We start from the raw sequence: 15,000 nt of genomic DNA on the forward strand, positions 1-15,000 counted from the left end.
GCTTGTATATTTTCCCTTTTTTGCTTCCCATATGATGAATTCCTGTTCTGTTCTTTAGCTACATAGAAATGTCTATTTGTATGTCTCTAAATGGGTGTATGTCTTTAAATGTTTTGATGAATTGAACAATGTGGACCCTGTTGTAAACAAGTGTAATGCTTAATTGGGTCGTCCACTCACAGTTGACAGTCTTTGTATTGAGTTTGTGCTTGAAATGTACTGTAAATTCTACAAACTGTTAATAAATATTTCAATCAATCAATCAATCAATACAGTATTCTGATATTAACCTGCGGGCCGCATTGAGTGAAGGTGGGGGCCGCATGTGGCCCCCGGGCCACCAGTTGCCCACCGCTGGTCTAGGCTATATGGTCAAACGTGCAGGCTATATAAAGTATAAAGTATTCATTCAGTAACAGACACCTCTTTCATGCATAAAAACATTCTTATCTATTATATTCTCTCTTTCCTTTGACTCAGTATCTCTCTTTCTTTCACGTACAAAGAACAACACTATTTTACAAACAGCACTCGTAGTCTGAAAAACCCACCTCTTCAGACTCAATCTTAGCGCCCATAGCACTTGCCGTAGCACTTGCCCTATAGAGCGTCGCAGTCCCTCCCCCTTTCAGAACGACGAGTGGCCCAGGAAATGAAATACAATGCATTTCTCCCATAGGATTTTCTTTAAGTATTTATTTAAAGACAGTTACGCCGCGGACAAAGCCAACTCGGATCGTGACAAATCATGACAATGAACACAATGTTTTGGGCCGATCAAATAATTTATAAGAAGAAAAACAAAACAAATAGTGTTGTCTCCTGCCTTTATTTTCTTCTTTCTAATGATTTGATCGGCCCAAAACATTGTGTTCATTGTCATGATTTGTCACGATCCGAGTTGGCTTTGTCCGCGGCGTAACCGTCTTTTAATAAATACTTAAAGAAAATCCTATGGGAGAAATGCATTGCATTTTATTTCCTGGGCCACTCGTCGTTCTGAAAGGGGGAGGGACTGCGACGCTCTATTCAGTATTTTAGCTGTGACGTGAGCGCCCCCTCCTGAGATACTTCCGGGTCCTACTTTTGTGTCGCTTTTGTGTCCCCATGGAGTTATACTGTGACGCTCCGTCGGACTAAATCTGAGACGAAAGTCTCATTTTACCGCTTTCCTCGCAACAACAAAGCTGCGCTGCTCTCCAAAATCTGGCTGTGACAGGCCGTCTGCCCCACATGGAATACTATCGCCATTTTATTTGATTGTGTCAACTAAATCCTCATTAATGCAAACTAGATTCAACATACTCAAGCCTGCACACATTGTAAATATCCCCCGAAATATTTTACCGAGCAAATGGACTGTTGCCACCTTCAATAATAATGATAATAATAGTCTTTATTGTCTCCACATCATATATTTTTGTTGTCATGGACACTTGTACAAAACATTAATAATTCTACTCGAGTTGGAAGCATTAAGACCCATTTTAACCCTCTATGGCTTCCTTTCTGAAAAATAACGTCAATTTAAAAAGATTCACGCGTTTAGATATTCTATTTACAATGGGATGCGGACGGGAGCTGGTGCCACTTGGACCCGGACGTAACGTAGCACTACAAAATGACGTCGGACTTAAATACTGAATAGCCTCGCCAACCTCACAGGCTTATTGTAAACTGGGTCTGTGAGAGGGAGGATGACTGATGATTTAAGCAGGCACACCTGGCCTGAGTGTTTGTGGAGGTGACTGATTTAAGTGCCTTGATCAAGTCCATGATGCACAACAGGTGCCACACCCAGCTCTGAGTCCAGTTCTAGGTTGACTCAGGCCAGGTGTGACTGCTTAAATCAGTCATTAAATCAGTCAATACACACACACACTGCTCCAACGGTGTCTTCTCCCTCCCTCCCTCTCTCCACTGTTGTTTTTGGCAGCAAATTTCTATTTTAGTTTAGTCATAGTCTTTGGACTGAAACTTCATTTAGTTTTAGTCACATTTTAGTCACCTGGAATGTCTTAGTGTTCGTCTAGTTTTAGTCGACTAAATGTCATAAGATTTTAGTCGACTAAATCTACAGTTGATTTAGTTTAGTCGACTAAAATGTATTTTGGCGGGTCTTGATGCCGTCGTAATGAGTGTTTTTACACTTGCTGAAAATAGCCGATCTACAAGCTCACAACGCGTCGCGTTGCGACGCGTTGTGAGCTTGTAGATCAACTATTTTCAGCATGCAATCAAGTGTAAATTGACTTATACTGGATCTCTTGTCCACTAGTCCCTTCCTAACATTTTAGTCTAGTTTTTATTTGTCAACTAAATTGTCAGTATATTTAGTCTCAGTTTTAGTCATCGTAGCTTAGTTTTCATTTAGTTTCCATTTGTTTTTGTCAGTGAAAATAGGTAGTCGACGAACATTTTTCGTCTTAGTTTTAGTCGACGAAAACAACACTGCCTCTCTCTCTCTCTTTCTCTCTCTCTCACTCACTCTCTCCCCCCCCCCCCCTCTCTCTCTCTCTCTCTCTCTCCACCCTGCTCTGTGGTCCAGTCGGGGGAGATGGGTCTCACGCAGAGCGTGGGCGACGACGGCCTGAGGTTCGAGCTGTGGGTGAGACAGGTCTCCCAACGCACCAAGGACTTCCTCACCATCCAGACCCACAAGCCGGAGGACCGCGAGGCCTGGACACACGACATCGCCCAGCTGCTCTGGACGCACGCCATCAACAACACCGGTATTTGTTTATTTATTTTCTTTTTTATCTTTTTTATCCCATTATGCAACCGTTTTTGAGTGGTGCAACCACTCCCAAGGAACAGCAATGTCCGTGCGTACCTATGTGTAGCCGTGGTCATTCTGGTTATTCTGACCCCTCCCCGAACAAGGCATAGCTGCATGTCCTGACCCCTTATCCATAATTTCTACATTATGGATAATTAGTGTGGACTTATAGCTAAAAATACATTGCATGGATGCACCTGGTATCCTCAGTGATGTATCCTGAGGTCAACGGGGTTTCGGGTCTTCCAACATCATACCCCTCACTCAGGCGACCCAGCCGGGGTTGATCAAATCCCGACTTACGTCCCAGTAGCTACCCTCCATCAGTCTATCAGGGAATGAGCAAGGCCTCACAATCCGTTGCTCCGGAACTACTCTCCTGGGACTGGGAGAACCAAATTCTGGCGCGTGGAAGGACTATAGGCTCTGTGGGTTGACTCCTGACCGGGCCCTTCCTACGTCTCACCAGGTCCACTCCTGCTCTCACCAGGACCTGTGCGTTGCACCAGACTTCCTCCCACCAGACTTAGAGTATATATATTTATAGAGAAGGCACCCAGAGGAAATCTTGAGGCGAAATGGACATAGTGGCCGAATGAAGGTATTGCAGCCTGGCCCCAAACACATGAACGCGCTGTCCGTTGACTATCATTGTACACGTTCACGACGGACGACGCTCGTGCGCGTTCAACGGCAGCGCGTTCATGTGTTTGGGGCCACTCACCATTGCAATCCGTCCCAGAATGCACTCTGTTCCTACCAGGAAGGAGGAGTGAATCCGCCTCATGCGCTTTTGAGCAACTCAATGCAAGTGGATGGGAGGAGAACTCGGGTGTCTTCTCTATAGATATATATACTCTATGCTTCCTCCTCACGGAGGACACAGGCTGGGGCGCTAACCCATACTGCTCACCCACTTGGACTGTTATTCGTCTCAACTGCTCGTCTAGACTCTAGTCTGTAATCCTGGGCGCTACACTCCCTCCGCCAACCTTATGGAGAGCAACGGACTGACCTCATGCTTCCTTCCATGCATGCGGAGTCCAAGCCGCTTCTTTTCACCTGACGCATAGCGTGTGGAAGGAATATGTTATTCCAACCAGTTCCTTTCCCCTCCATCAGGCGCCATGGCCACCAGGGGGAGGCAGTATAGAGAGTTAGAGACCAGGATTGCTGCATGTTTTTGAGTCCAAGGAACAGCAATGTCCGTGTTCACCTATGTGTTGTTCACCTATGTGATGTTAATGAGCACCAGTATGACTGAGTACCAGTAGGGGCGCTGTTGTGCCAGAAACAGAGAGAGATATAGTGCTGCACTGTTGCCTGCTAATGAGAGAGAGAGGGGGGGGGGGGGGGGGGAGTTGCACCACTCAGTTCACACAGGTGTGATTTTTGTGAGGGTACCTACCCTAGGGGGCACGGGGAGAACATGCAAACTCCACACAAATAAATCCATTTCATACATTATTTTTTAAATATATATGTGTATCACATTACAGATTGAGAGCTTTGGATGTTTTTGATGCTCCCAAAATATCTTTACTGGTGGTAGGTAACGTTCCGGGTAGACAATACATGTATATATAGTAGTGTGACGTACCACACCTGTGGCCCATCAACCAATCAGTCCCAATCACCGTCACCGACCAGGTGACATTGACACAAGTGCACAAGTCTCAAAGGATATTCATTGCACAGGATATACAGAATCCATTATACTACATACAATACATTCATATTTGTATGAATGTACATTTTTTTTAGACCTTAAATTCATTTGGGAGACTTATTTTAAATAGGCTTTTAAATGTGACCTATATATGTCCTTATTTCCAGAGCTGTGTCTGAAGGAGTCTCTGTGCATGGGTGTGTCCAGTAAACTGCTCCTGGACGTGACGGGAGCCCCGGTCTCAGAGCTGGACTCCATCTTCAGCCTCAACGACCGAGGTATAGGAGTCTTAGAAACCTACAACCAACATGTATATGTTTTAAACATTATGTTATGGTTTAGCTATTGAAAAATAGCAGACCTACAAGCTCATAGCGCGCCACCGAGTGGCGCGCCACCGAGTGGCGCGCTACGAGCTTGTAGGTCAGCTATTTTTGAGTGGTGCAAAAACCACTCCAAGGAACAGCAATGTCCGTGTCTATGTGTGGTTCACCTATGTGTCCGCCCAGTGGCGTGCACAGATAGACACTAGGGGGTGCTAGAGCAAACTAGAGAAAACTCATTTTGGGCCACTTGTATCTTATTCTTTCGGTCATGACCTTGAACTACATGATGACCATAGGTCACACAAACAATATAAATGTAACTCAACATGCTCCTACTGTTTTTCACTGCCAGAAGTTCTCAGGCTGGATTTAAGACATTAATTAGTTCTACTGCAAGTGCTTTAACGTATATTCTAATATTGTAAGACGCACAGTTGGAACAACAGAAAAACAACCAGTGCAGTTCAGAGCGCGTGGCCCCTGTGGAATTCATCCAATATAGCCTATAAAATACGCAGTGTTGCTGGCCGGCAACAAAACCCAAAACAATGAACATCTTAAGATGGGGAACGGGGCTTTGTATTCTACATACAATCCCCAGGTAAATTTCATCTCTTAACCCATTCTGACCTGAGATCAGATTCATATGAGGTTTCCCACTGGACACACACTGGTCTGATTAAAATAATGAAAAGTATAAGAAACCATTATAAGGCGGTGGAAAATATTATATCAAGAAAGATAGACTATGGTTTAACTTGATTTATATGCTGGTCATCTAATCGTCTTATAGCCTCCGTCTGAAATGAAATGGTTGACTTTGCTGTACTCAAGCAACGATTGTGCTCTGTGCTACTGTACATTCAGTATACAATATGATACCGTCGCTGTGTCCAAGTCTTTATGATATATGCACTGCAGTGTCCATTTATATAAAGGATGTCACACTACATTTAACCACGTTAAACCGATATGACTCCCCACGAGTACACCTTTAAAAATAAATGCACACATGCCCCCATCCGTCCCTAATCCCACTGATGGATTTATGGACTGCCGTTTGGTTTGAGAGGAAAATGACTTATAGAGAACATATCATATCTGGGGCCTGCAATTCAGAGAATATAGACAGAGTTGTCACTCTGATTAATTGGTTTGGATGGTTTTTATGTACTGGCCGGGGGGGTGGCGGGGGAGGGGGGGGGGGGGGGGGGATCTAGGTCTAGGACTGTGGTTCTCAACCAGTGGCCCGGGGACCACCAGAGGTCCTTAGGAGGGGTTCCAGGTGGTCCCCCCAGCTAAATGATGAAGAGTTGTTAAACCAAATGGACCCTTATAGATCTTTTAACTCTTGAGAGTGTAAAATTAACTATCAAGAGTTGCATTGTTGTTAAACATCTGCATTGCTTAATTTACAAGGAGTCTACACAATATTAGAGAATGTAGAAGAATTTAAATTTTGATCGTTTGCCTCCTAATGGTACCAACATCAACACAGCATGGAATTGCGCACAATATCCTATCCGACGACAACAAAATATTCTTTCGTTTTGGGTCTGAGAGGCTAAATGGTGGTCCGTGGCTCAAAAGTCGAATGAATATTAAATAATAGACCTTGATAATATGAAAAAGGTTGAAAACCAATGATCTAGGACAGTGGTTCCTAAAGTGGGGTCCGGGGACCCCTATAGGGGTCCTTGAGGGAGTTCCAGGGGGTCCCCTATAGCTAAATGACAGTTTGTAACCAAATGGACCCTTATGGGTCTGTAACTCTTGAGAGTGTCAACGGGTCCATTTGGTTCCATTTGTACACACTATTAAATGGGGGGTCTGTAGACTAATAGGCATGTCAAACTGGGGGGTCCTTGAAATTAAACGGGTTGAGAATCACTGCTAGAGCCATAATAATCTTCTCTTATGGGGGTCCCTGGCATATATTCTCAAATGGGGGTCCGCGGGCTAATTAGGGTCAATTTGGGGGTCCTTGACATGAAAAAGTTTGGGAATCATTGCTCTAGGAGATGGTTTGTGTGTGTGTGTGTGTGTGTGTGTGTGTGTGTGTGTGTGTGTGTGTGTGTGTGTGTGTGTGTGTGTGTGTGTGTGTGTGTGTGTGTGTGTGTGTGTGTGTGTGTGTGTGTGTGTGTGTGTGTGTGTGTGTGTGTGTGTGTGTGTGTGTGTGTGTGCATTCGTGGCTGTCTGTGTCTATTCTAAAACTCACAAACGACTGGAGCGATGTTCACGCTGCCAGTAGGCCCAGAAAGAATATTTCGTGATTTTTTTTATTCATATCTTGGCTTGAATATTTCTCACAATTTTGAATATCGTCATTCGTCTCTGTCGGGGTGGAAACTTCACTTCACACATAAACTGATTCAAATTCAATGGTAGTATATCTGCTACTCTTGTGTGACGATGTAGTATGATCAAGTAGTAGGGCATTCATTCATGGAAGAAAAAATTGCCCGAGTCGCTCCAGTGCCAATTCTTCGTTCAGATTCCGATATACTCTAGACCCCATTGTTTATGAACGCAGCATCGTAGCCGTTCCCTCCAACTCTGTAAAGAAGAAGAAGACACTACTCTGCATGCACATGTACAGTATAGTTACACCCATGAAGCCTGACGTGTACAGTACGTCTCCTCTTACAGGCCTCTGGATGAGGGTCAGGGCGGATTGTGTTTCGCTTCAATCTGTCAGTCCAGGAAGTCCAGTTTAGAAGAAGAAGTCACACCGGATTGTTGTTCAAAGTGTGTACGCTTGTCTCTCTCTCTCTCTCTCTCTCCTGGAGATTACTTTTCAAGGCAATCAAGTTTTGTATTATCCCATTTTGGGGCGGGAACCCCTTTTGGTGTTATGCTTTAGCTATTGAAAAATAGCAGATCTACAAGCTCGTAGCTTGTAGGTCTGCTATTTTTGGAAAAATCGAAGAACGACTGACATAGAAACATGGCTTTTTCAGAAAACTGTCAGGATTTAGAAGACATTTTTAGAATCTGATCTCAGGTCTTTCAGAAAACTGTCAGGATTTAGAAGACATTTTTTAGAATCTGATCTCAGGTCAGAATGGGTTATTAGACAGCACGGTGGAGAGTGATGGGAAGAGAAAGGAGAGATGATAAGTGTTTTCCGGAGGTTGGGATTGAGCCCGGTATATGTGGTGGAGCTGGGTGTGTGCGCCTTTTTTTTTGCAAGATATAGTAACACTATAAGTGTTAAAATACACTGGAGCTAATTAAATATTTCCTCAATGGCCCAAGTTGAACAGGAACGGGGCAGGGTGTGTTAGAATGAACCGTATGTAGAGCATCGTCATTCTTCAGGTTTTTATTTTATTTATTTTATCAATTTTAAGATTTCAAATTGTAATAGTGTCTTCTAGGTGAAAGAGCATGCCACTGATTGAGAACATTATTTCCACCTGTGCTGATTAGCAAGATCCCCTGCAGCCTGTTTGTAGCCTCTGAGTGTGCTGAGATTTGATTAATTAATCTGTCTGCTTGTGACATATTCCGTCTGATCACAAATGTGTCCTGGATGGTACAAATGAGCCAGCAACAAGGTTTTCATGAATACACATTGGCCCATGCTGATTTCTTTTTAATGGTTTGTATTTAAAAAAAATGCAGAATGTTTATTTTTGTTAAAACTTTCAGCAAATTTCTATTTAGTTTTAGTCATAGTGATGACAGATGCTTTAAATCCCTTCAGAACTACCAGGTGTTTGGTTCCTATCTCACTCAGGCCAAACCAGCAGCAGAATGTCTTCTCAGTCATGATCATACAAGACGCATTCCAGGAAAGGTTGTGCTTATACTCTAAGTCTAGTCAGTGCCAGTGTGGGAGAGCCAGGGGGGGAAATTATGTGGGCAAAAAAATATATTTGTATTCTTTCTGGGTACGTGTTTTCAGCCCTCGATTCGTGAGCCCGCCCCCGGAGCCAAATCTTAACGCTCGCCGTCCCATTCATTCATGGAGAGGTGGTGGTTGTAATTACGCATAGTGCACAGCAGGTGTCTCGTTGAGCACAGCGAGAGGACAGAGCTCAATGCATGAATTGTCTTTCCCCTGTGAGAGTACATGCACGGTGGATGTTCATTCATAGCCTGGTGGCTTCTTCTTGGCTAGACTCTTTTTTTTTGGCAGATTCGTTCAAGTTCATTCATTGAAAATAATTCACACCAAGCTTCACCAAGCTCTCTCTCTCTCTCTCCTTCTCTCTCTGTCTCTCTCTCTCTCTCCTTCTCTCTCTGTCTCTCTCTCTCAATATCAAGTGGCATGTGTGGTGCAACCACTTTTGGACTGCCAGCAGCCATGATATATTGACAATTTAGGCAGGGGGGGGGGGGGATGAGCGTGGGGAAGGGACGATGCCGAATTTGGCGTTTTAATTCTCTTTTTGGCATGCTTTGACTAGCTTAAAAATGGCACAGTCGCCATTCAATCAACCTTAAATGGGCCTGTATAGGCTTTTATAATATAGGGGAAACAGAGTTGTTGCTGCTGATGTCCAAGTGGAAAAATAAACAAAAAAAGCAGTCAGTCGGTCGGGTGTCGCGACGTACTCACAGTGAAGCTGTGGTGACGCTTTGACGCTCCTGATTATAGGAATCAAAGTATTATGGCATGGGTATATAATTTTGCGATTATCATTATTTTCGTACCTGGATTTAAGGGGGGATCCCCGGGGTGGATGTAATCATGATTCACCTGGGAACCATTAGACTGATGACAACATCTGTTAATGACTCTCTCTCTCTCCCTCTCTCTCTCTCTCTCTCTCTCTCTCTCTCTCTCTCTCTCTCAGTCCACAGTAGTTGTTCTGACTCGTCCTCCGTGGGCAGTCAGAAGGAGGGGGGCTCCCCGGGGTCTGGGAGGGACCTTAGGAGAGGCTCCGGGTCAACCACCACCTACACACTGCAGGTAGGTCTTCACGCACGCACGCACGCGCACACACACACGCACACACACACACAAACACACACACACGCACACACGCACACACACACACGCACACACACACAAACACACACACACGCACACAAACACACACACACGCACACACACACACGCACACACACACACACACACACAATCCCACAGGGCTGTGATTTCCGTGTGTTTGTGTAAGTACAGTTCTACAGTTAGTCAGTGGTGTCACATGTTTTACTTAAGTAAAAGTATCAATACACTATTGTAGAAACACACAAACACAATGTGTTCACGATGCGACACATTGTGGGCTTGTAGATCTGCTATTTCCAAATGGCCAAAATGTGTCACGAATCGTGACACGTCATTGTGAGCTTGTAGATCTGCTATTTTCAAATGGCCCGAAATGTACGTATATATGGCTGATATGGTTAATGTAGGTTATGTTTTGTAATAACAATCAAAAATCTACAAAGTAAGTTTTCAAATCATTGTAGTGGAGTAAAAGTACGATAATATTTGGAACTGAGATGTAGTGGAGTGAAGGTAAAAGTTTGGAAATTGGAAATAATCAAGTACAAATACCTCAAAATTGTACCTCAGTTACTTTACACCGCTGCAGTCAGTTCTCCAGTAAAAAAGCCAGACGTGAGTTCACCGGGAGTTCATCGTGCGTCCACAGTCTGTTTTAATCACAGGCTTTAATGATTTAAAACAGAACATCCTAACAGTATATACTTAGTTTTTACGACAAATGGCACAAATAGCTGATCTTCAAGCTCACAGCTCGTCTCGTCTGTCTTGTCTTGTCTGTCTGTCTGTCTGTCTGCCTGCCCCTTCGTCGCTATACTGCGATGTATAAGTATATGTTAAAGGTATATTCAGTGATTTCACTCAAAAAACCTTAGGTTTCGTTTTTGGCTGTGGGACCCAGCCTTTCGTCCAATCAGGATAGAGAGTCAAAAACGAAACCTATGGTTTTTTGACCCCCAGGGGTTAACTGGGGACAGGGAGGAACTCCTTATATGGTCAGCACACTCTATAGTAGGGAGGATTATCACAACAAAACAAAAAAATAAGTGATATTTGAATTAAGTGAAATCACTGAATATACCTTTAAGGTATGAGTTAAGGTCGAGAACTGCAACGCGTAGAATGTGCACTCGGTTTACGATCTCTCTGAAAAGGGCAGATTGTGGAGACGTTAGAATGCCTCACGGTGTCTTATCGTCATATCGCACACCACTTGAAAAGAAAACGTTGACTCAATTTCATTAACCCATTTTGACCTGAGATCAAATTCTAAAAATGTCTTCTACATCCTGACAGTTTTCAAAAATAGCAGACCTACAAGCTCGTAGCGCGCCACTCGGTGGCGCGCTATGAGCTTGTAGATCTGCTATTTTTCAATAGCTACATTATAATTAAGCAATAAGCCACGAGAGGTCTCAGGTTACCGGGTATTTTACACTGCCTGGGAGCGTAGGCAGGTCTTCTACCTCCCAGCCAGTGTAAAATACCCGGTAAGCTGGGGCCTCGAGTGGCTTATTGCTTTTCTAAAACGGTTACAAACATATACGTAGCAATATTAAAACTATTAAATTCACAAAAGTATCTACGCTTTGTGCCACCAGAGCGAGCGACCCAGAGCCAAAACACTTCCTTGTTTTGCTCCGCAAGTAGCCTATGTGACGGGAGAATAGCGCTTGATGTATTTACGGGGCTGCCTGGAGCCACACATTCACAGTCACATGTGTTTGTAAAGCAATCAAGCGCTCCCCTTCCCCAGTTCAGCTACAAGGCTGCAGTTTGATACAAAGTGATTGAAGGAGTGGGTTATCGGTGAAATTTACACCGGTCACGTGACGGTAACCAGCCAATCAGAATGAAGTATTGGGACTACCCGTTTTAGAACATAATGTTTAAAACACCAAAAGGGGTTCCCGCACAAAATGGGTTAAAACGAAAGATATTCGCTGAAAAGATTATATATTTTTAATGACAGATTTAGCCACTAAGACCGCAAATGTCCCAAGAATATCGCTAGCCTATAGCAACCCAGTTGGCGAGCGCTCTGGGGAGAACAGAGCAGCTGATTTTTATGCTTTGATTAGGCGTTCCGTCGCAACGTTTGACGCACGGCTAGATGGCTGTTTCAACCAATCGTTGTATAATTGTTTTATTATTATTTTACTTAAATTCATTGTGTGTGTGCGGTTGAGTGCGGTTCAAAAAGATTGTGTAGATCAATGACTTTCACATTTAGGGAATTCCAAGAGTAAACCAGCAAAAAAAAGTTTAAACGCCTATTAAATTCGGCTAGTCGGAAACAGGCAATCTACGAGCTCGCAATACTTTGGCACCGCGCTCGATACTTTCAGTTTGTCTGAACGAAGTATTTTCAGACAGGGGTTCGTGGGCAAAATCCATGTCAGTTCGAGGGTCCTTGACGAGGAATTTGGAGTCCTTGACATTTGAGAACAGCTGTTGGGGGAGATGATCTTGTTAGAAATGTTAATATCCTCAATATCCTTTGTTTGCCACATGAGTTGATCCCAAACTAAATGTCAAAATTCCATTGGAACTTGAGGTGGGGTGGGGGGGGGGTTCATCATCATCCATCCATCTGACACTCTGACAGTGGTTCTCAACCTGTGGGTTATTATTTTTTTGCGGGGGAGGGGGGGTGGAGAGGACAGGGAAGTGACAATTTAAAGATGGAGTGCCGTGATCCCCCCCCCCCCCTTCATCATCAGGTACTATGACTATACTAGGAAGAAGATTCTTTTCAAAACAAGTGTAAACAGAAAGTGTTAAAATTATGTTTTTTATGTGGCCACACCCACCAGTTCATTAAGTACACCTGGTGTTCACCTTAGCACCACCACCCTGAACTTAAGCCTCGCCCACAGCTGTCATTGTATGATAATGGGGGAGGGGTTAGGGGTTATGATGTCACTGAACTGCTGCCTTTTCGATTGGGCCTTTTGACTCAAAGGCTTTCGTCTTTCAGGAAGAAACATTTTAATATTCCAATCGCACCTGGGGGTCTTTTGTTAACTCCATAGACACAAAACAGAAAAAGTACAAACATCACGGCACCTTTTATACGCACATCAACCTCTGACACGGACAGGACTTTGAATACCTAGTGAAAAGAAAAGGAAGGAAAAAGACCAATACTGCATCAAAAGTAATCAACAACTGGGCCGTGGCTCAGTGGTCCAGGCACCTTGGCTGGTAATCCAGTCTGGCAGTGTGGCCGCGGGTTCGACTCCCGATCCCGACGGCCTTTACTGCATGTCTCCCCCCCCCCCCCCATCTCTCTCCCCATTTCCTGTCAGCCTACTGTCTGTCCCTCCATGAAAAAATAAAAAATAAAGGCGAAAGCCACAAAAAAACATAATACAAAAAAAAGGTAGTCACCAAACTATACTATAAAAAAATCACACCTGTGTGAAGTGAGGGGCGCTCTTATCATCGTACATCATCTCATTCCGCCAATCACAATTTGCGTCCTCACCTTCGTCATCAATGCTTGTGTTACGCAATGTTTGTGTTTACACTATGACGTAAAATTGCCCATTCATTATCAATGGAATTTAAATGTTTGTGTTGGACAAGGTTTGTGGACACACACTGAAAGCTGGACATATAGGAGGGGCTAGCGCCCCTCAAAAAGTGGTCAAACATTGGCCACATTGTCAAAACAAAATTGACGTTTTTTGGGGGCTTTTCTACCTTTATTGATAGTTTCAAGTGAAGACTGACAGGAAAGTGGAAGAGAGAGAAGGGGAGAGACATGCAGCAAAGGTTGTCATGAACGGGACTCGAACACGCGACACGCTGTCAATCCAGAGCCTGTAGAGCGTCGCAGTCCCTCCCCCTTTCAGAACAACGAGTGGCCCAGGAAATGAATCGCAATGCATTTTTCCCATAGGCATTTCGTGCTTTATTTATTTAAAGACCTTAAGCGTCGTACGAAGCCAACTCTTGTCGTGACAAATCATGACAACACACACAATATTTCGGGCCAAACAAAGAATTAGAAAGTAGAAAAAAACGGCAGGTTACAACACTTTTTTTGTTGTTTTTCTTCTTTGTAATTATTTGTTTGGTCCAAAATATTGTGTGTGTTGTCATGATTTGTCACGACAAGAGTTGGCTTCTTACAACGCTTAAAAGGTCTTTAAATAAATAAAGCACGAAATGCCTATGGGACAAATGCATTGCGATTCATTTCCTGGACCACTCGTTGTTCTGAAAGGAGGAGGGACTGCGACGCTCTATACTGTATGCCTGTATGGCATGCGCCTGGACCACTAGGCCAGCGGGCACCCCCCCCCACACTGTCAAATTATATACGAAAGAAACAACAATATTGTGAAAACAGCCAATCACTATTGTAGATGGGGGTGTCACAGCCTGAAAAGGTTGAGAACCACTGCTCTATGAAGAGGAATGGCTTCTTAATTAATGTCACTTATATGGAAAACAGCCACTGTTCCCCTTTTTATTCATTCAGCTGATTTTATTATCTAGCATTAATGAGAAGCAGGGGTCAAAAGTTATTATTTTTCTCTTCCTAGAGATGATGTCATAGTCTACATTCCTGCTGTATTATGATTGGACATTGAAGTTAGACAGGAAAGGGACGGGGGGGTGGGGGGGGGTGTCCGACTGAGAGTTGAATGGGGGAACAGTGTAGTCATGTGACTGATGCATTAACCCTTTGGTCACCGGGATAACCGTGCATCGCTGGATTTGGGGTTCGATCCCATAACCCCCCCACACACACACACACACACACATTTGGGTCATTCGTTTTCTTATGGCCAGTGGGGATATGTTTTATCCCTCCTTTTGGTCAGTCAGACTGAATGAAATACATGCATTTCCTTTTGGGAAATGTCTGAATGAATGATTTATTTTATTTCATGGCCCCTTACACATTGTAGGAGTTTTATAAAGTTGTCGGCGAGTCATCAGATCGTTATGTATTTCACACTATACAAGAGTCTTTAAAAACGAAAGAATCGGCTGTCATATTATCCTTCACGATTGATCGCCAACTAGGGATCACACACTGCACAAGAGTTCACCAAGAGATGCGATCCAGACCCGATACATATTTATATAGGCTACATCATTTGTTTTTTATGTTAATGTTTGTGATAGCGTATAGAGAGACAGGACGTTAAATCTTGATTTTCATTAAATCACTGTCTCTCTCCATATGTGTGTGCGTGCGCGCCCACACACACACACACACACAGCGCACAAGGTCCAAAAGTTT

General features: G+C 43.8%; 1 protein-coding gene across 1 annotated transcript in view; it reads left to right on the top strand.

The window, feature by feature from the left end:
* arhgef40 (Rho guanine nucleotide exchange factor (GEF) 40) overlaps positions 1 to 15,000 on the top strand; it is a 113,907-nt gene that overhangs the window by 95,966 nt on the left and 2,941 nt on the right. The window contains exons 24-26 of the mRNA XM_083788741.1: positions 2,549 to 2,732; positions 4,616 to 4,726; positions 9,580 to 9,695. Of these exons, the coding sequence (XP_083644867.1) occupies positions 2,549 to 2,732; positions 4,616 to 4,726; positions 9,580 to 9,695 (411 nt within the window). The remainder of the gene's footprint in view (positions 1 to 2,548; positions 2,733 to 4,615; positions 4,727 to 9,579; positions 9,696 to 15,000) is intronic.

The sequence above is a fragment of the Protomyctophum parallelum genome (genome assembly GCF_964188405.1).
Source record: "Protomyctophum parallelum genome assembly, chromosome: 18".
Lineage (NCBI taxonomy): Eukaryota > Metazoa > Chordata > Actinopteri > Myctophiformes > Myctophidae > Protomyctophum > Protomyctophum parallelum.